At 38.4% G+C, this 22,898-nt stretch overlaps 1 protein-coding gene and 1 pseudogene across 8 annotated transcripts in view; both read left to right on the top strand.

Annotated features, from left to right (window-relative positions):
• The first annotated feature begins 573 nt into the window (after positions 1–573).
• On the top strand, positions 574–12,467 carry LOC112415962 (solute carrier family 10 member 6-like; annotated as a pseudogene).
• Positions 12,468–18,390: 5,923 nt separating this feature from the next.
• The window catches only part of LOC112415963 (lysine-specific demethylase 5D-like), a 43,926-nt gene continuing 39,418 nt past the window's right edge, over positions 18,391–22,898 (top strand). For 5 of the 8 annotated variants that reach the window (XM_024769178.1, XM_024769180.1, XM_024769177.1 and 2 more), the window contains exons 1-6: positions 18,391–18,597; positions 18,724–18,892; positions 20,054–20,131; positions 21,141–21,263; positions 21,715–21,885; positions 22,711–22,845. In XM_024769178.1, coding sequence (XP_024624946.1) covers positions 18,743–18,892; positions 20,054–20,131; positions 21,141–21,263; positions 21,715–21,885; positions 22,711–22,845 — 657 coding nt within the window. In that variant the 5' untranslated portion in view covers positions 18,391–18,597; positions 18,724–18,742. Of the gene's footprint in view, positions 18,606–18,723; positions 18,893–20,053; positions 20,132–21,140; positions 21,264–21,714; positions 21,886–22,710; positions 22,846–22,898 lie in introns of all 8 variants that reach the window. The other 3 variants (XM_024769182.1, XM_024769176.1, XM_024769175.1) reach the window with 2 other exon arrangements.

Genomic DNA, 22,898 nt, shown 5'->3' with positions numbered 1-22,898 from the left:
AATAGAAATAGAAAGAAGAAAAAGTGAGACTAATTCCAAAGCTCTCTTGAAATTATCCTTAGTCCCTGCTGACATTTCCTTAACTGCCCTTTTGTTATAATGTCTTCAGCAGAAGAGTTTTGCTAATGCTCTGAGGCGTGGTTTTGGCTTAGCTGCCTTTGTTTTTTCCAGAGTTAGCCTTGCTCTCTGAAAAACATTGCATCCTGGCTTTTGCAAATCTCCACTGAGTTTGGAGAAATTATGCCTTGCCATCCAACTTCTTTCCTGGAACACAATGTGATCGCTGATGACATACCAGTTGTTCCACTTGACAATGTTTGCTTGTCGTCTCATTTCACTTGAATATTCACTGGTGAGTAGGAACAGAAGTGGAAAGCTTTACTTATCACAGTTTATTATATGTTTCATGCCCATGGTAATTACTTTTATAATGCCACTCATGAATAAATTGATCAGATTAGGGTGAATCACCTGACTGGCCAACAGTTATTGGAATGATCCTCCATGTGTGACCTGGTGGAATTATTACAAAATGTGGCAGGATAAACCTGCCCAGCATCGCAGCAGTTGTTCATTTGTAATGCTGCCTTAAGGAGATAAGGAGATGAGAGCAAATTTTTCCAGCAGCTCAGCCTGCCTTGCCAATAGTTCGGAGGAGAAGTTGCCAGTGGGGCTGGAGACCTATGGGAACCTGGAACTTGTTTTCACAGTGGTGTCAGCTGTGATGATCGGCCTGCTCATGTTCTCCTTGGGATGCTCTGTGGAGATCCGGAGGCTCTGGTCACACATCAGGGGACCCTGGGGAATTGCTGTGTGACTGCTCTGCCAATTTGGGCTCATGCCTCTTGCTGCCTATCTCCTGGTCATCAGCTTCTCTCTTAAGCCAGTCCAAGCTATGGTTATCCTCATCGTGGGGTGCTGCCCAGGGGCAACCATCTCGAACATTTTCACCTACTGGGTTGATGGAGATATGGATCTCAGGTAAGTTACACTAGGGAAGCTCAGCTGTCTTCCCCTGATAGCACTCTGTCTGGGGTGGGGGTGGGGATGGGGGGGACTGACACCTTCACGTTAAAAACTTTGCCAATCTAGGTAGAGATTCCAGTAAGAAACATGTTACAGAGACTTGTTCAGTCCTAGAAGGACTTTCCTTTTCTGAGCTTAGAATTTACTTTGCTGTGATTGTCCTCTGTTTTACTGGCAACTGCTTTTCTGAATAGAGGGCTTTGGTTAATATGCAACAATGAAGGCAGGTCTCCTTCCTCACCCAGTGGCCCTTCCTAGGCATGAACTCATTCTCATTCACACTGATGACTTTAGCAACAGTCCTGGTTGCACAGTCTCCCAGGGCAGAATCCCAGGAAGCTAAGGATACTTGTTAGTAGCTATTGTAGTAGTGGTGGTGGCAGCGGCATAACCAGAATGAGGGCCTCATGGCTCAAATCAGCAAGTGATGCCTGAACACCTACTTTATGAGATCAGTATTTTGGGGAACTGGATAAGGGAGCTTTAGTGGTATGCGATAGATGCATCCTGTTTTAAGTGGCCTATTGAGTTGACTTGGAGAGCAACATAAAGACTTATGACTAAAACTGTTCTTTCTTGTTGCTTTGCAGATGTTTAACATTCATTACTAGAATCTCACTCCTTTCATTTAAGTCAGTGACCTTATTTCCAATTATGGTGTGGATAAATACGCCTGGGAAGCATTAAGCTTTATCATTCATTTACATTTTAATGAGATTGAATTAATCACATGTATTTTGCAGTACTTGTTTTGATGGGGAAAAAAGGGCATTTGAATAAAGAATAGAGGAGTCACAATTGGAGAAAATGACAGTGGTCTTTCTAGAATCTTTGCTTACTTCCAAAAAACCTCTTTCACATTTTGCCCAGGGAAAGAACTACTTACAAATTTAAATCTTTGTTTGATGTGTATGTCATTTGGCTGAGATTTATTCTACAATGAATGAATGAATCAGAGGTGCTGACTGTGCTGGGAGTTGATGTTACTGAGTCAGCTGCAGATATGGGTTTCTAGTTTCCTGCATGTGCTGCATGTTCAGCATATGGAACTTATTTCACCTATTAATTTTAATGAGTTCATGCCAAGCAGGCCAATAATTAATTTTCATATGGCATATGTTTTTAGTTACCCACTTATCAAAGATTTGAAATGAATCACTTGCATTGCTAATTTTAAAAACCTCCTTAATGTGCACTGCTAATTCAAATTCAGTAAAGTTGACCATTCATTAACATAATAATTAGGAAATGACAAATATTCTTTACACAAAGTCCATATAACAGTGATAAATTCCAGGGCCTGAAAGTTTTGGGAAAGAAGAAGGAAAGACATTTATTAAGTATCCTGATAGTCAAGAGGTTTATGCTTTCATGTATTTTCTTTCTCTCCTTTCTTGGCTCTCAAAATAACCTTGTAAATGACCTTTTATTATTCTGAATTTTACAGCTGAGAAAATTGTGTGTCAGATCGGTTAAGTATGTTGCCAAATCCTACAAATGAGTATGGCAGAACTCAGATTTAAAGGCACATCTGTTTCTCATCAGTCAGCAATTTAGGTACTTTCTTCAATGCCATTTATTAACACAACTAGATCTTCTGAGTAGGAACATAAATCTTTAAACAGTGTTCTCAAACACTTCTGTTCTAGAAAAGAGAACATTTATTACCTTCATCTCTTATTAGCCAAAATTATAATAAAAACACCAATTAATAGAAAGTCTATAAAAGATAAAACTCATTTTACTTCCCTTAATTAGCTTTTAACTTTGGTCAAATTATTTAACCTATATGCCTTATTAGTAAAACAGGGTTAAAATTACCTGTTCCTCACAAGGATGTATTTTAAGGGGGAAAGATATATGCAGGATGCCAGGCACAGAGTAAGTATGTAGTAAACATTAGCTACTTTCCCATTTTTCTTAAAATTTTGATTTTGAGTCTCACAAACAAAAACAAGCATAAAATTTAAATTCTAAGAAATGAAATTTTAAAATGGGGACTAAATATTAGATTTTCAAAAGCTTATAAATACAAGAGTAATATATCTTAATTCTCAGTAAAAATTGCAAATAGGAAATTCAGTACTATCGAGTGAAACAATATCCAAGTTCATTATGTTTTTCTGACTTAATTACCAGCAAAGAAAACTTTTAAGCAAAACTCAATAGACAGTCATTGATAAAAATTCTATTTTTCATACCAGAAAAAATCCAAGAGCATTTAGTAAAACGTCTTCATTTTACAAATGGGGAAATTTAGATTTAGCGCTCTTGAGATGAGCACTAAATCTAAGTGTGTTTCTCGTGCCTTAACTCCGTGCTTCATTCAATCTACTTGCAGTTCTCCATGCATTCACACCAACCAAGGTGTTTCAGAATGAACATGTGTGAACCAGTTTCTGCATTCTGAGTATCTGATGCTGATACCAGTCATCCTCCCAGTCACCTGGGCTCATCATCTTAGCAGTCCTGCACCCCCACCCCGTGATTCCCTTCATGCTTCAGTTTCTTTAGTTAGTTCTCTGGCTAGTATGTAGCCCACCCTCTTGATGTCACCCATAGCTATTGCTTCCTATCTGTCCACTGCCATCACCTCAGGTCAGACACCACAATTTCTTTCTTGGTCAATTGAAGTATCTTCACAATGTTCTCTTCTACCTTCAGTCTCTGCTTCATGGTTTTGTAGTAAGTGGATAAGGCAGGCTCTGGGGTCAGGCTGCCTGTCTTTATATCCTGACTTGGGACCTCTTTTCTGTAACTGCAAATCATAGTACTTCCTGTATGGTGTTGTGAGGTGAAAAGGAACGTTATTATACGTGTAAAGTCTTCTCAACACCTGCTAAATTGGGAAGAAGCTAAGCTGGGTCTAACAAAATCCTGCAAGTTTATTTACCATTAAGCCCTTAAGCACAACTGGTCTTTAGTCAAAATGAGCTATTAACTGTTCTTTTTTTTTTTAATAGATTTTAGTTTTATTTATTTATTTATTTTGGCTGTGCTGGGTCCTAGTTGTGGCACGTGGGATCTTTGTTACGGCATGTGTATGGGATCTAGTTCCCTGACCAAGGATTGAACCCAGGCTCCCTGCATTGGGAGTGCAGAATCTTACCCACTGGACCACCAGGGAAGTCCCTATTAACTGTTTTTAAACATACCCAGCACTTTTCCAACTTTCTTTTGCTCATTGTCCTCACAGCCTGCAATGACAACTGGCCTGATCTGTCTCGTCCAATCATCCTTCAATATAACTGTTCTGAAAAGCAGTTGGCCCACATGTATGAAGAGCCTTAAAATTATCCTGCCCATGGACTGAGCTCTGCTCATCTTGGCAGGGCTCTCTTACATGTCCAGGACTGGCTAAATGTAGACTGATCTCAGATGGCCTCAGCTGGGACAACCGGGCTCTCCTCCATGTGTTCTCTCATTCTCTGGCAGGCTAGCCTAGACCTAACCAAATGACAGTGTCTGGAAAGCTTATAAGGTCTCTTGAGGCCTGAGCTTGAAGGTATTTCATCGTAACTTCCACTACATTCCAGTGGCTAATGCAGATTGCAAGGCCAGCCCAGTTACAAGGACTGGAGAAGTAGATTCTGCCTCTCAATGGGATGAACTGCAAAGTCATAATGCAGAGGGCATGGAAAAGTGGGGGTAAAGGAACTGGGGACATTTTTTGCAATCTACTGTACTAAGGATGGACAGAATTCTTGCCTTGGACAGTAGGACATGAAAACTGAGATCTGGCAGTACAGTGTCATAGTTAAGTGCACCAGAAAGTAGATCTATCACTTACTAACTGGGTCATCTCAGTAGGTTATGTAAATTCTCTATGCTTTAGTTTCCTCACTACTAAAATAGGGAGAAACATAAATGGGTTGTTGTAAGGATTGAATTAGTTAATATATATAAAGTGCTTAGAGTCTTACTGGTACAAAATTCTCTATGAGTTATTATTATAAGGGTCAGGCAAAAGAGCACTGTATCAGGGGTCTGTGTTTTAGTCTCTGTTCAAGGAGCCTTTACCTTTCTGGACCTTTGTCCTCATTTGTAAAATCATTGGGTTAGACATTCTGAGGTCCCTTTTTCTTTTTCTTTTCTTTTCCATTATGGTTTATTAGAGGATATTGAATATAGTTCCCTATGCCATACAGTAGGACCTTATTGTTTATCCATTCTACATATAATAGTTTGCATCTGCTAAACCCAAACTCCCAATTCATCCTCCCCTGACCACTTGCCCCTTGGCAATCACAAGTCTGTTCTCTATGTCTGTGAGTCCATTTCTGTTTCGTAGATAAGTTCATTTGTGTCATATGAGGTCCTTTTTTATATTGTGGTAAAATATACATAACATAGCATTTATCATTTTAACATTTTTAAATGTACAGTTCAGTGGCATTAAATACGTTCACATTGCTGTACAATCATTACAACCATCCATTTCTAGAACTTTTTCATCTTTCCAAATTGAAACTCTGTATCCATTAAACAATAATTTCTCCTTCTCTTCAGGCCCTGGCAACTGCTATTCTACTTTCTGTTTCTATGAATTTGACTGCTTTAGGTATCTCATATTAGTAAAATCATAAAACACTTGTCCTTTTTTGTCTGGCTTATTTCACTTAGCATAATGTCTTCAAAGTGCACCTATATTGTAGATTGTGTCAGAATTTCCTTTCTTTTTAAGGCTGAATAATAATCCATTGTATGTATATAAGACATTTTGTTTATCCATTCATCCATTGATGGACACTTGGGTTGTTTCTACATTTTGGCTACTGTAAGTAATGCTGCCATGAACATGGGTGTGCAAATGTCAGTTGGAGTCATTGCTATCAATTCTTTTGGGTATAAACCAGAAATGGATCTGAGGCTCTTTTAAGTATTTTGTAACAATAGGAAAAGAAAAGCAAATTATAATGTCTAAGCATCCCCCCTCCCACCCCAGTTTTTAGTGTTTCTTCTGAAACTATTCAACAGAGATGCCTCTCCTCTGTCCTATAGCACTAAATATGCAATGCTTTCTTGTCATCTATCGGAGGACACTGCAGTAGTTGGGCTACTTGCAGCCTCACTAGATCTCTGAGCTCCTCCAGGGCTTGTTCCTCTGCATGCTTAGTGCTAGCCTGGTGGTGGCAGGTGCTTGATAGATGAGAGTGAATGACTGAAGGAAAGTTTCTGATTGCCTGTGTGTTACGAAAGCTTCTTTTGAAATGCAATCAGTTTATTAGCACAACTCAGGATAGCTTGCACTGTCTTTAGTTTGATAACTTTTTTTTTTTTTCTGGCCATACTGTGTGGCTTGCAGGATCTCAGTTCCCCAACCAGGGATTAAACTCTGGCCCCAACATTGAAAGCCTGGAATCCTAACACTAGGCCACCAGGGAACTCTAGTTTGATAACTTTTGATATGTGAGGTCTATTCATCCCTGAGGACATATTTGTGTCCTCTACAGCAGAGAAAGACCACTGGTAGTGGTAGAGCCTGAGGGATTCAGTGGCCAGTTTTGACTTTTGAACTTTAAAGGAGCTCCTGATCCTCAGCAGAAACCCTGAAAATAGGACTTCAGATTCTTCAGGTCTGTCTGACAGGGCCTGGTGGAGAACTGAAGATCATCTTGTGAGACAGAACTTAGATTGAATCCATGTGACTTAGTGTGTTTCTATAATGCTATGCACCTTGTCTATAAAAATGAAAATAATACTCACCCATAGGGTTGTCTTTTAGATGAAAAGAGAAAATGTATGTAATGAGGTCTGATACTTAGCAGGTGGTACTCAATAAATGCTGGTTACTGTTCTTGAGATGAAGCAGACAGCAGTAACATTTATATTTGGGGGTGGAAAACCTGGCCTTTAATTCTTCTGTAGGACCAAGTCTGTTGATCTGATCTTATAGCGTATTCCGTGTCCATCTGACTAGCTAGGTAATTTTAAAGATTTTTTTCAGTGGGGAAGCAAGTGTGTACTTTCGTAATTTTGAGTGTCAGAGTTCCTGAGTTTATTGGTTTCAAACTAAAACAACATGTGTATAATTTAAATCCCAATTGCAAAACGGTATACTCATCAATACTACATTTTAATATATAATGTTTTAAAGGAGGTTCAGGATTTCTACGTTTTTGCACACTTGCTGAATCTGTCTCATTATTCTCTGTAGTAGTTTGCAGATAGTTATGCCATTCTTCTAAGTGCAAGTGGAATCTTGTTATATTGAAGTTAGATTTTGCCAACAATTTTCCTATATGTGAACAGCCAAGAGACTCAGTTGACCACATCCTCTGTTTATGCTACATTGGGATTTCATGGCATTAAAACAAAAGGTGTACTCCAATGTACTCCGGCACATTCACTGTTTGCTTTTCCAGCTTTGTTGGTATTTATAACTGTCAGCAGAGCACCAGGGTCATCTGTTGCCTTCCTTGACCATTACTGTGAACGTTATGGGTATGAAGTTGTATAAAGGATGGAAGTAGTAACCTGTGTAATCAAGGATATAGAATCAGTCTGATATAATCTTACACTTTGCTTCTCACAGTCATGAATCTTACCTTTCTGGTGTTTGAGCCAAAGCCATACAGGAGGAAAATGCTCTGCTAGTTCAACAGAAGTTCAAGATCAAAGTGACATAATATGAAATTCCTTTCAGGATGTGGTGATATGAAGAGCCAGGAATGTAGCACTATCATAGACTAGGAACTTGGAGAAGCATTCCAAACACACTCTTCATGGATACAGAGGTTTGAGAGCTGTAGCAAGCTGCTTTTTTTCCTTCACCTGCTCTCTAGTTAGGAGGAAGACTTTGCTCAAAGTAAGCATTGAGATAAGATAACATAATTTTAAATCTCATATGGAGTAAAATATTTGCAAGAACTGCTCAGAAAAGCTTGAAAAGAAAGACTTACGTGGAAGTGTCTGCTCTATTGTATACCAAAATACACTATGAAAACACCATAATTAGAAGTCTGGTATTTGCTTAGGAAAAAATGACATTTTGAACATACTTGAACATATATTTAATGTATAATGAAGCTGGAACTTCAGTTTAGTGGAAAAGTGTTTATCTGGAAAATTTAACACACTTGCCTCACAATATAGAAGACAATAGATCAGTTTCATACCTTACACAACATAAAATATAAATTTTAGATAGGTTAAAGATATAAATGTAAAATATAAACCTATGAAAAAGTAAAAAGTGGTGGAAATATTTGATAACCTCAGGAGAGGGGGGAATGTTTAACAAGACAAGGAACTCAGAAGCCAGGAAAAAAAAATTGACAGATGGACAGATTTGACTATCTCAGAGTTATTTACCATGACAAAAGTCATAAGCATAATAAAAATATAAAATAAGGTTGGCAAAAATATTTGTATTACATTTGATTATATGTACCCTAATTTTAAAGCAGCTCCTACAAGTTGAGAAAATAATCAGACAAGCAAGGCTGTTGAGAGGGGGTATCCAAGAGGTTAATAAACTTGACAGAAAGCACAACCTTATAGAGAGTCAGGTGTATAACAAAAGAAGAGTGAGATGCAGTTTTCAGTGTTCTCATGAGAGTTAAAAGGGATTGATGGCCTCCTGTGTAGGCAAGATTGTGAAATGCAACAAGCTTTTTTTGAAAGTAATCAGTAGTATCTATTAAAATAAAAACATAGACTTTTGACACAGTGATTCCACTTTGGAGAATCTATTCTACAGAAAGAAAAGAATTATTTAAAGTGAAATATATGTAAGAATGTTTATTATAACATTGTTTATAATGGAAGAAAACTAGTTTTTTATCATTAATGGAGTGATTAAAGAAATTATGGCATATTTATATTGTACTTGCAGTTCTTTAAAAAATATAAATTTGTTATATCTTTTGTCCCAAAAATGCCTATAATATTAAGTGGAGAATAAAACAAAAGCAGCAAAGCTGCAGAGTAAGTTGTATCGTTTGATTTTTTAAAAAGAAAGCAACAAAGAATAAACCTCTATTCCCTGAACAAGCAGCTATGAAACAGGATTGTTCAAATGAAAACAAAGAGGAAAAGAGATATATACAAATATTTGTAAATTACCTAAGTCTGGTTTTCTGAAGGGGTCACCAATCAGTTAAATATTTGACAGTGCATCTTTGGGCTAGATTCCCAGATGGCAGATTGTTGGGCCAAAGAATTAATACATATGTAATTTTGCTAGATATTACAAAACTCCCTCCAGAACTTGTGCCATTTTGCATTTTCACCAGCAATGACTGAGAGTACAGAAGGAGTATTTTCAATATCATTGAAGTATAATGGTTACTGCTTTGCTGGGAGTATAAACATTGTTCTGATAGAAAATGTCAAAGTTATCACAGACATTATTTTATAGCCAGGGTAATTAGATGGAAACATTGGTGATTCATATTTTGGGGAAGAATGATGGATGACTTGCAGGCCTGATCAAGTGCTGGAGGACATTTGCTGTCTCTGGAAGAGACCTTAGTCCTACGAAGGGTCTCCTTCCCCTCCTTGGTGGGCTGGGAGGTAGTGAGCCTCAGTCTCTCGGCCATTTGCACCATAAACACAGGTTGGGCATCTACTATGTGCAAGGCAGTCTGTTGTGAGAACTTAAACAATGAATATTAAAACAATCCCAGGGCTTCCCTGGTGGCGCAGTGGTTGAGAGTCCGCCTGCCGATGCAGGGGACACGGGTTCGTGCCCCGGTCCAGGAAGATCCCACATGCCGCAGAGCGGCTGGGCCCGTGAGCCATGGCCGCTGAGCCTGTGTGTCCGGAGCCTGTGCTCCGCAACGGGAGAGGCCACAACTGTGAGAGGCCCGCGTACCACAAAAAAAAAAAAAAAACAAACCCAGACTCTTGAAGCCTAGTGTTGAAAGGAACAAACTCTTGCTTTACCACTGGGTTGTGTTGTATGATGTTCCCCGTGCCTCGCCTCATCTGTAGAGCAGCATTAATCGTGTCTATAAACAGTTTGTATGTGCTTAAACAGATTGTGTAATTTTCTCAGTGATTTAAAGATAAAGTATTTTGTTGGCCTGAAGAATATCTCATTTCCATTTACCTTATTTCCCTTAATTTTACTGATTGATTTTGTTGCTGGTTTTATCAGATAGGGACAAAATCCTATAAGGAAGAAAATCAATTCCTGGTTGTCAGGGACTGGGGGAAGAAGCTTATGGGGAGGGACTGCTAATGGGGTGGAGCTTCTTTTTGGGGTGATGAAAAGATTCTGGAAATAGAATAGTACAGTCACATATACTAAAAGATACTTTAAAATGAATGAATTTTATCATCTATGAATTATATATCAATAAAGGAGACCCGTATAAGGAAAAATATGAATCTTATAGTGACTAGCAGAACGTTTAGGATGAGTAAATGCTCGTAAAATATTAGTTAATTGATAGATGGCAAGAACTGCAAGAAACTTTTTTCTAGGCCACAAATACAGTCATCATTTGTTGAATAATAAAACAGGAGGGAGTTTCAAGTAACTTGCCCTACATAATCTCTAAGAAGTTGTACCCCAGAAATTGTTTTTGTAAGGACTAAATTCTTCATTTCAAACTCTCCGTCTTAAGCATCTACTTTAATTTTACTTTCAGCATCAGTATGACAACCTGTTCCACAGTGGCTGCCCTGAGAATGATGCCACTCCACCTTTATCTCTACACCTTGTACTGGAATCTTGAGCAGAATCTCACCATTTCATATCAAAACATAGGTCTGTATTGGAATTGTGACATGAAATAGTAATAGTAATGAGATGGTAATAATAATAGCTGTTGTTTACTATGTGTCTCATTTATACAGGGGTTTTAATATATTATCTAATTTAATTTTCCATATAACCCTACAATATAGATTCTATTACCAGTTCCATATCCTGCATTTTCAGAATTAGGGAGGTGAAGTAACTCGACCAAGGTCGTGCAGCTGGTAAGTGCAGACTAGAATTCTGACTCGTGAATCTGACTGTGAAGTCCAAGCTCTGAACCCCTACAAGTATCCACTTTTGAAAACAAAGCCAAAAAACTTACTTATTAAAAAAATAAATAACCCTTATATAATTCACTAGAAAGCAATTAGACTCATCATGACCCACAGGTTAACTGAATCACAGTGCCTCTAATGAGACCTTAGTTCCCTTAGCTCCACCTTTTACATCACCTGTGACCCTTGACTTCTTTACTGATCAACATAATGATTCCTATTGAGTATTAAAAGCATATCCACATGTCACAACCACACCCATATCTCTTTCATTATCTCCTTAAACTCTGAGAGCTCTGTGAACTTACTAGGCTTGGAAGAAAAACTTGGTGAGATGATGTCTATTCTGGTTTGATCAGAGTCTTTGGAGAATTGGTAGAAATTATGATTCGTAAACTCCAAAGTGTCAATCTGGAGTCTCAAGTAATTACTTACAGAGCTTACAACCTATGGCCCATAGTTCAGAACCATGAGTAGAGCCATGTCCTGATAACAGCTGAAGCCCATTAAATTTGTAAAGTTTGAGTGAAATCTTAATTTAGAAATCATGATTTTATGCGCAACTTTTTCTTATCACTAAGTTATTACCATATTCTGTTTTAATAATATACTCTAAAAGTCACTTGTAAACAATTAAAGCCCCAAATATGAACAACTCATATGACTTTGGAGCTAGTATTGCAAGTGAGCAGGTTTGGAAAGTGGCACTGGAAAATGTCAGTGTATGGATCCTTTTGGCAAGTAGACTTCTGCTCTGTTGAGCCTGTCCTTATTCTCTTATGTTAATTAAAAGATGTATTTCTCTACCTGCCTTTGGGTTACCTGGCTACGCTTGGAAATATGAGAACTTGCTTTGGTTTCTGTAGCAAATGCCATCTTTGTCTTGTAATAGATATTCTTTACTTTGCGAAGCAAATCACCCATTGGCTTCAAATAGAGAAATAATAGCTATAGTTGTAGAGTGGTAACCCCATACATAGCAACCAGAGAATTTTGCAGACATAAAAGGGTCCTCCTTTTTTCTAATCCTTACATTTTCAGTTGTGTCTAAAATTCCATGTGATTGTTGAGGGATTCTGAGAGAAATGATAGACTATGTGTGTTGGCATTCAGTGGTATCATATACCCTTCAAAGATTGTCTTATAAAGATTTTAAAAAATTATTTTGGAGGTGGATGCAGAAATAAAATGCATCTTTAATTAAAGCTTTTATCTAATTGAAATAGACATAAGTTGTTGAGGACTGGGCAGTCAGGGTGAGAGGGGATACCATCTGACAGATTTTTCTTCTCTTCAGGAGTTACCTTGTATGCCTGACCATTCCTGTGGCCCTCGGTGTCTATGGGAATTATAGGTGGCCAAAACAATCCAAAACTATTCGTAAGGTAAGCAACTCCATGGGACGGTTAGCACATTTCAGAATCAGAGACTTGACAAATAGACGTAGGCAATGACCAGAACAAATGGGCCAATCAAATACAACCCCACACCTAGCACTGTTTTCTTTACATGTCCTGCATTTTTGGATCCAACCACCATATTTCCTCCACACTAAGCCTTGCTCCACTCCCATGGGACCCTACACTGAGGCTTATGACACCCTGCAAACCATGGAACTCATGCTTTAGTGACAGAAAAGCTTAGGCCTGCGTGTGGCCAGAGAGCACCAATTTGTTCACAAGGCTTCACACCGGTGCTCTCAAGTGAAGGCTGTCCAAGTCTGTATGAAATGGGACTCAGCGTTTAGGAATGTGGCTGATTTCCTGGAACAGCAGAATGAAGGGATGTCTTTCGGAAGCATTCCTAGGGGAGCCTCTAAAGATGGAGTTTGTACACACGAGCAAGGGCTGCTGACCACACGGATAACTGTCAAAATGAAATCATCCCGAACACACTAAGGAGTCTGGCCTTGGAATGATGGGAGGTGGAATACCCTACCTCCTCTTAACTTTACAGGGTTGTCTTTTATGTGCTAGAGAAACAAGCCAATGTCCTTGTTAAATAGCTTTTAAAATTATGTGGCTTGGGCTTCCCTGGTGGCACAGTGGTTGGGGGTCCACCTGCCGATGCAGGGCACGCAGGTGCGTGCCCCAGTCCGGGAGGGTCCCACATGCCGTGGAGCAGCTGCGCCCGTGGGCCATGGCCGCTGGGCCTGCACGTATTATGTGGCTTGAGTGGAGGCATTCCCAACAATGGTGTCCATCTCCTATAGGGTTTGTCCATTTTTCCAGTTATGCATTGTTTTAGATGATACAGACTTTTATTACATACTTTCATGAAGATTACATGCTTTCATGAAGATTTAAAAAATGTTTTTATTTCTACATTTATAAAGAAAGACATTTGGAGCTAACTGGAGGTTCAGCAAATAAATCTCAGTTTATTTTAGTTTGGGCTTTATGGTTTGGTTCAGTTTAAGCTCTTGATGTTTGGCTCTACCTGACAAAACATGCCACTCCATTTGCCTGTGCAAATAGATGATGCTTCCCCAGCTTGGCACAAGACTGAAAAACTCTCGCTATTCCTCCAGTGAGATGGAGAATGGGAAGAAGGGTTGACAAGCAGACAAATCAGTTGAGTACAGGCAGCTGGAGGAAGGCTTAGATGCTGTGGATTCGGATTGCTTACTGTTATTTCAGTAGGAGAAAATTTCCAGTGTGTCAGCGTGTGGTTATAATTTTGTTTACAAAACAGGAGAGAGTATGATCATGGGACCCTCTTACTTTTCAAGTACTGTACCTTGCATTACTTTATAAAAAGGGCATCTAACAAAAAAATTATGATTTTGATGTTTCCATATCCTCTACTAGGCCACATTGTCAATGGAGAAATCAGATAAAATTTCTGTATGTCTGTAAAGAGTAAATGAAAACCATAGGCAAATTAAAAACCATTTGGCTATTCCATAGGCGCTGTGGCAGAAAATATTTAGTAATATGTATAAATAGTCTAGAGCACCTTAGTTAAAACTAGGACACTTTTATCATTATTTTGGGATGTCTTCATTTTCTATTCCTAGTCCTCTTTTAATTTTAGATCTGATTTATTTTCTGAATCAGTTGCTTTTGGTAAATTTGATATCCCTTTCTTGGTAGAAAGTTAAAGGAGGATTTTTACAATCAGAGGCCTTTGTGTGTTCCAGCATCTTCCCATTAGGCAGAGGCCCAGTCTTTCCCTGTATTTGAGCAGTAAAAATGATCCCAGAACACATCTTTGGTACATTGGGTTGTTTTTATTTTGTTTTGGTTCCCCATGACCATCTTCTTCCATACCCTGAATCACTTCAAATCAAGGTTGATGCTGAACTGGGTGCATAGTTTGCTGTTTACATGATGTGAATGGGAGCTTGCCAACATCCTGATTTTCTCCCAAATATTCTGGGTCTTGCTTCCTCTCTCTCTGGTTTAAAACTCAGACCACTAGGAAAATTTTTGGTTGATTTTTGTTTGTTTGTTTCTGTTAACAAAAGTAAGAGACAGTCATTTGGGAGAAGATATCAGTATATTCAGTACTATCTCATTTTCCATTAATATTAGCTCAGGTTTTCTAATGAAGAATGGGTAAATTTCATTTGAAGGAGAGAAGAACAGGGAACAAAGCAGTAAGAAATTGTTGGTGTTTGAAGGGGTGGTGGGAAGAGAGTGGAGGATGGTCAGGCAGGGCAGATCTCAGACAAGAGCTTACCAGCACAGGGCCTATGAGGTTGTGTAAGAGGTGTTGGATGCTTATTATCAGATTTTTCACTTATTTCACAAATTTGTCCTATCCACGAAAAACGCCACTACCCAATCCTTCTGGCAAAATCCTCCCCTTGAAAGGAATACATTCTGATCATAAAATAAGAAGACTTAGATCAAGGTCAAGTGCAAGTCACTTGACCATTTTGGACCTCAGTGTGATATTGACATGAAGATATATGTATAGATTGATGGAAAAGAATTGAGATTCTGGGGGCTTCCCTGGTGGCGCAGTTGTTGAGAGTCCGCCTGCTGATGCAGGGGACACGGGTTTGTGCCCCAGTCTGCAAAGATCCCACATGCCACGGAGCGGCTGGGCCCGTGAGCCATGGCCACTGGGCTTGTGCCTGAGCCTGTGCTCTGCAACGGGAGAGGTCACAACAGTGAGAGGCCCGCGTACTGCAAAGAAAAATAAAAAAGAATTGAGACTCTGGAAATAGAGCAAAATATATTTATGGACAATTGATTGTCATCAAATGTGCCAAGAACAGTCAATGGAGAAATAATAATATATTATAATAATAGTAATTTTAATATAGTAATTAATACTTTGGATGAGGTTCAGGTACCTGTACACTTCTAGGAAAAGAAGTTTCACTATATTTTGTTTCATGCCTCTCAATTTATTTCAAGCATTTTTTCTTATTATAAATACAACATATGTTCACTGTAGAAATTTTTTAAAATTAGAAAATTCTGAAGAAAAAAAAATTATCTGTAATCCAAAAAAAAAAGTTCTGATATTTGACACAACTCTGTGACAGTTGCACGACTCTAAATATACTAAAACCACTAGGTTGTGTACTTTAAAAATGGAGAATTTTATGTTTATCTCAATAAAGCTGTTATATAAAAAACTATTTTAAAGTGTCAAAACTGCTCTTCATGGATTTAGGGAGATTTTCATTGTTATATAAATGTGTGAAACTAGATTCAGCAGAGTTCTTTCATAATTACTCTGCATATACAAAAAAATAAAAAACTGCAGCCTGTGATCATTTCAAAATCTTTTTATATTCAGATACTGAGCCTTCATAAGGGTTGACTACCTCAGATTTGCTGCACTCATTGTGGATCACAACTTCTAGATAAGAAGTTTACAGCTATTGTGTCGAAGTAAAATTTGAAACTAGTTCTACTGGATTCCTATCAGAAATCCTGCAGAAAGTCAGACATCTTGGCTCTGATCTGCTATAAAAGATGTAAATTTAAGTGACCTTAATTACCCTGTCCTGTGCTCCATCCCTAAGGAATACTCTGTAGTGGGCGGTGGCTTTATTAGACTTCCTGGACCATGCTACTCTCAAAAGAACTGATGTGTTCAGATAATCTGTGTAGGGCTGTGATTCATAATTTAAACTTTGAGTTGTCTCCTGAGGTAACCACAAATTAAATTCAACCAAACTTGAGCCCACCAAGTGGGAAAAGGGGTGGGGGAGGAAATAATCTTATTTCTTTTAGCAATTTTTTAATTTGGTAGTGCTTTTCTGTGTTCCATGTTAAGGCTTTTTTTTTCTTTGGGAATAGTTTTTGGCAGAGCATATTGCTTGGTTAAGTAACATGAAATATGCATTGGAATTATGAAATGCCTCGTGAGTTTGCCAATCTCTAGAGTGGAACCAAACAGCCTTTGATGTAAAGGCTACCCAGGATTACCAAAAAGTCTTTCCATCTAATGAGATAGTCTGGTAGTTTCCTAGTTCTGTATCTTTGGCTCAGTAGAAATATTTCAAAGTGTCATGTGACCACTTGATTCAGAGTCTGGGTTTGTCCATAATAAATCTGTTTGTCAAATGTTGGAGTTGCAGACTTGCTACTGGCAAGAGTGAAGCAAATGGCTAAGCAAAACTATCCTGATGTGGGAATGTTTTCATCTAGGAGTTCAGTCTTGATAAAGGTGTCAATACTACTCCTAGGAGGGTTACAGAATCACCTGACAGGACCTGCAAACAACATCTGGGCAATAATGTGGGCATTATTCGAGGTGACAGGGAGGATGCCTACGTTCTGATATACTTGGGTGAGTATTTGAGCCAGCCAAGGAGAGGTTGGATGATTGAGAAACAAAGCATTCTTGGTTAATATGATGACTTCATTTGGCAACCAAAACTCTTAATAATGTCTTGGACCTTAGCCACATGTTTCCCCTGAAAAGTATGCCTTTTTTTCCAGCAAAATTTTGTTGGGGTTTATGTTATTGAGGAATGAACTGATATGAATATGTGGAACTGGTATTTAATGGCATACTGTCCTAGAAATCTGAATACCTGCAGGAGATTTAAAAATTCCAACCCTTGTTGTAACTTTTTAAAGAAGATTGTGATATTGTTAAAATGCACATGAATGAAGTTTTAACATGCTGTATGATGGGTGGATAAGGCTGTCCATTGTACCATTTCTTTGTTTGAATTCTCAGGCATGGTTTGGCAGTGCAAACACTCTTTAAATTAACAACTTCAATACACAATAAATATATGCATTAAAAAATTGTGGAGTAGGAGTAGATCTAACCATTTGAAAGACCTAATCATTTGAAAGATTAATAATACTGGGTAAACTATGGCAAATCTGATTTTATGAAACAAAAAAAAAGTAAAAGTCCCACACGATAGAAACAAAATAAACATAAAAACATTTAAATATAAATAATGTTTAATCTAGCATAATAAAATAATGTTGATAACACAGATCAAGTGGATAAAGTTATGGAAAAACATAAATGGTAAGAATAGAATTAAATAAAACAATATTCAAGTCAGACTAACAAACTTTGAATCAAAGATTTATTTCCAGTTCCCTTTAAAACAGGGCCTAACAGTTAATTTTTTAAAGCATTTTTTAAAAGGAATGGATACTTCCTAAATTTTGCAAAATGTTAAAAAAAATATAGCGCTAAGAAGATACCATGAAATAAATTTTACAAATGTAAAATTGACTTCAAGCTAAGTGGAGAACACCAATTATGGGAAATTTCACTCATTAACAAAGACGTAAAAAACTGTAAATAATGTTATGGACAGCAAAGTGTTAACAGCTTGTTTTAACATAAAACCTCACGACCAAATAGAATTTGTTTTGAGAAAACAGTGAAGTGTTCGACACTGCAAAATTGAGCATAGTTATTCCATCCACTGAAAGAATAACGTAGAAATAAGCGGGACAAGTTGTAGTCAGAGTGTTTTCACGGTACTTTTGTTTTTTGCTTTTCTTTCTTTTTTTTTTTTTTGCTATTAAGAATCCAATCTGCAGTTTGCAATAAATGGAATAATAAACGTGCGCATGGAAAGTGGGTCGTGAGTGACGTACTATACATGAACTTAAATAATATATATTCTATCATGGCTCCAGGTTTGTAAAACTCCTGCAACGGGTTCTTTTCCCATAAAGCCTGGCCTGTCACAGATAACTCTGTAAGGGTCTAGAGAAACTGCTTTTCGCAAACGCATGCACGTTGCTGTGGTTTACACTGGTGAAGTAACGGAGGAGCGTTTGGGCTGCAGTTTCAGCGTTCAGCCACACTGGTGATTTTTCAGATTTTTTTTCCTCGCTAATGCGCAGGCGTAACATGCGCAATGGCACATTAAAAAAAGATCCGGTGCTGCTAGTCGTAACTCTACCCATCTGTTCTGTTAAAGAAATACTTAATATCACGCTAGCGGCTAACTTGTGGTGATTTTACGGTGGTGAACTTGCTTCTGCAATCTCAGCTTTTACCTGGTGTTCAGAACGTCGTTTAGGTTTGTAGATAACTGCTGAAGAATCGGTGCGCGGAGTGACACGACACGCAAAGAGACCGGAAAGGCTTTCGGTCAAGATGGAGGTTGTTGAAACGCATCCCTGACGATTGGTAAGCAGGTACATGCGTTAAAATAACTCTGGAGTTTACTAGAAAATAAAGGCTGTGTGGCACTTACTTTTTATGTAGTAAGGATCCACGCGCTATTGAAAAAAACAGCAAAATCGTATTTTACAGATTAGCGTTCGGGCCCGACATGCAACCGGGGACGGACGACTTCCTACCGCCGCCAGAGTGTCCGGTGTTCGAGCCTAGTTGGGCAGAATTTCGAGACCCCCTTGGCTACATCGCGAAAATCAGGCCCATTGCCGAGAAATCGGGTATTTGCAAGATTCGCCCACCCGCGGTAAGCCTCTAAAGCAGAATTTGGCCTGAAGGTGACTTTTGCAGTGACCGCAGGACCACTGTGCTACTTTAACAACGCCTTAGATTCGGAACCAGTTAATTGAATCCTCCAGGTAGCTCCTAGTTTCTCCCCTTGTAAATGTTTGACTAAAACGCGCTGGTGTCGGAAAACTAATATCCTATCACTAGACTTCGTGGAGTAACAAAAAATTGATGTGAATAACTAAAAAACCTGAATCGGTACCAATTCTCAACTGTGCCAGTGTTACAGGCATCTCTGTTATAGGGATATGTGTCTTTTATACTTTATTTAAATGACATTTAATGCATTCCAAGTTATTTGATAATGTAATTGAACCGATGAAAAGTTGCATGAATTTGTGCCACTGGGCCTCCGTTGTTTACATTTTCTCATATGACCTGCGATGTGTATAATAAACATACCTAAAAATGGGAAGGGATATGGAGCCCCTACTACCAACCGAAGTACTGTTATTTCACTTAGAGTCTTCTCTTCTGTTTTGGGGTACTTAAAACTGCTAATTGAAACTGTTATTTGACTGAATTTTGAATGCAAATTGAAATGAACCTAGGCCATCAGTTTAAACAACTAATATGACATCCAGAGTAGATGTCCACTTACTGCACAGCATGCTGCTCATTAGTTACACACTGAGCCAGACTCCCAGATTCTCTTTTTTTCTATTTCAATGGCAATACTTTTCTCAGTATAGTAGTTATGCTTTGGTTCATCTTTTCCAGACCACCAAGAGTAGGAAAAGATAATGGTCTAAGTTTGAAAATTAAACAGTTTCTTGTTCATAATAGGGTTATCCTCATTTCAGTAAGGACCTTTCTCACAGCCTTTTTGTCCTTTGTTCTTAAAGTGAGCTTTAGGCCTCATTTTGTCAGAATTTGGGATTTTTTTCTTTTGTTTCTGTTTGTTGTCTTTTTTTGGAGGAGACATACCAAGCAGACCTTTGGATTAGTAGATTTTTTTTTCCCAGTGACCTAGTGTTAAAGATGCAACAGCTTGAGGCTTTTAGAGGCAAAAATAGTAATGTCTTAAAAGTGAGGGATATTAAGATAGAAACAGGTGGTTCTAGTTCTATCTTTATCGTTTGCTATGCCATAATAACCAAGTTGTTTCTCTTTCTTTTAGGACTGGCAGCCTCCGTTCGCAGTAGAAGTCGACAACTTCAAATTTACTCCACGCATCCAGAGGCTAAATGAACTAGAGGTATTTCTTTAATATTTAAGTCACCCTCTTAGAGTGGAATCTCAGCTGTAATCTTGTTTTGCTTGTAGTTTGATAACAATGCATTTAAGAGGTTAGGTTTTGAAGTAAATATATTTTGATTGTAACACCAGCTTCATTATTTCCAAGAATATTGATCCTGCAAAAAGTCTTGTGCAGAATGGTAGGACATATAGAGGGTTTAAATTTAGGGAGATGAATCACATATTTTTTTCTGCCATAAATGGGCTAAAACTAGACCTATCAAGAAAAGAGATACTGTCTTTCCCATTTTTTCCCCCATACCTTCGTATTTTATTATTTTGGATTTTCCCTGACTTCTTTAACAAAAGCAAAGTACAGAGCAAAAATCTGGCCTCCTGAATGTCTACCTTAAGGCTGGTGGTGGTGTATGTATGACTGTATTTAAGAATGGGTTAGAGTAAGTAGGAGAGGAAAATCTTGCTTTTTAAAGTACTCAAGAGTGTCCATATTTGGTTTAGTATTATTTTTGGAAAGCATATGAATGGTTTGGCATTGTCTGTTAGAAGTTTTGACTGTGGTTGGTGACTAAAAGCTCCAAAATGACTTAGGGTAAGAGAATGATAATTCATAAACTGGTCTCGTGTCTTAAGTTTTTGACATGGAAAGGAAAACTACTTCCACCTTCACTTATGTTTCTGTAGACTCTAGATGGCTATCTGGAGGAAGATACTAGATTGAGCCTAAATACTCTTATTCAGCATTCATTAAACCCAAAGATAACGCTTTAAACTTAGGCACGAAATGTTTTGACTTTGAGGCATCACTTTCTGAGTTCCTCCTCTCATGTGAAAGAATTAGTTTATTTGAGCTTTTTATGGACAACAGTGGTGTTAAAGGCAGTGAAGCCTAGATTCTAGCCTAGTAGAAAACCATAGAAAATACAGAACGATACTTGCTTATCCATTTCTTACTGCACCAAAGTTCGGATAAGGAGTAAGACAAACTCACAGGGCTGTCTATTCTCTAGGCTCAGACCAGAGTGAAACTGAATTATTTGGACCAGATTGCAAAATTCTGGGAAATTCAAGGTTCTTCTTTAAAAATTCCCAATGTGGAGCGGAGGATCTTGGACCTCTACAGTCTTAGTAAGGTAAGAGTACTTCTGCTTTTAAAAGGAAAAACAAATAAAAAACCTTACTTTGGGCACATCTGTTGTTGAACATTGTCTTTGGACAGGAAAGGAAAGAATACAAGAGTCCGCCAACATTTTTTCCCTCAGTGCTCCAGCAGTGATTTATTAGATTTTCATAGAAACCAGGACCTAGAGAGAGACACTTGTATGTAGATTTTCAGTCTGATGGGACTTCCTGTACCAACTAGTACTAGAGCAGGTAAACTAGGGCTCAGTCTTCAAGATGAAAACCCTATTTGAACTTTCACTTGGGACGTAGTCCTGCCAACATTGCTTGACACAATCTCTGAGACCTGGAATCATTGGTACTGGGGGGGGGGCAGAGAGCACTCATTTTAAGCCTCATTGCAATTTTTTAGGTTTTTCCAGTGTGTTCACAGTTAATCTATACCCTTTCTTATCCTTTCAGATTGTGATGGAGGAAGGTGGCTATGAAGCCATCTGTAAGGACCGACGATGGGCCCGAGTTGCCCAGCGCCTCAACTACCCACCAGGCAAAAACGTTGGCTCCCTGTTACGATCTCACTATGAACGTATCATTTATCCTTATGAAATGTTTCAGTCTGGAGCTAACCTTCTGGTGAGGTCCCTTAGCTGGTTTGGAGCCTAATGTGATTTTGCTGTTTTTCCTCTTACCTTCCCTTTTCTGGTTGGGATTTCTTCTAAATAGTCAAGGTTTCGAGAGTTTTAAGCTCATTGACAAAATTAGAAATTCCAAGAATTGGCCCTGTAAAATATTTTGTAGCATGTGTGAAGAGGTTTTACACCTTCTAGGTTAGATCATGGGAAGTGGAGTGTCCTTTCCCTCTGTCTTAGGGTTTTCATGGACAAGGTCTTAAAGTAGGAGTTAGAGAAAAGCAGTTCTTATTTTAGCTATCCTCTGTGAAAAAGATAATTCTTAAGAGTTATTAAACTTTCGGAGGATAGTTCATGTAAAAAGAGTTTAGGAATAAAACCATGGTGTGACTTGGGCTTAACAAGGAGTGGCAACTGATTTAGCTGGTTATCTTAAATAATAACTTTTTAGGTTTTATTACCTCCAGAACACTTTTTAAAACTATGTGTGTATCATGTATGTGTGCAAACATATTAAATTTAGCTTACCTGGTTTTACTAGATTTGAAGTGTATAAGGCACACAGAAAGTAAGGGGGGAAGTCCAGGTTCAAACCTTGGTCCAAGACTGTGGGTCTTCACTAGGCTCTACTGCTTAAATGTATGCAAAGATGTAGAGGAATTTTCATGATGTGTTCTGTCATTCCAAAGAACAGAAGGGTAGATTTCTATAATTTACCAAGAAATACAGCTTTTCTTGCCAGAGATTTAGGATGAGAGAATCACTTAGTTATTTGCTGATTGTGAATATTACTCATTTCCTGATACTTCACTTTTCCCTATATCCCCAGCAGTGTAACACTCAACCATTTGACACTGAGGAGAAAGACAAGGAATACAAACCCCACAGCATTCCCCTTAGACAGTCTGTGCAGCCTTCCAAGTTCAGCAGCTATAGTCGGCGGGCAAAAAGACTACAGCCTGACGTGAGTGCCTGGTTGTTTTTCCCTACAAACTGCCGAAGTTCATCTAGGACTCC

Source organism: Neophocaena asiaeorientalis, unplaced genomic scaffold (assembly GCF_003031525.2).
Source record: "Neophocaena asiaeorientalis asiaeorientalis breed wild unplaced genomic scaffold, Neophocaena_asiaeorientalis_V1.1 scaffold679, whole genome shotgun sequence".
Classification (NCBI taxonomy): Eukaryota; Metazoa; Chordata; class Mammalia; order Artiodactyla; family Phocoenidae; genus Neophocaena; species Neophocaena asiaeorientalis.
This window is presented reverse-complemented; position numbering and strand designations above follow the sequence as displayed.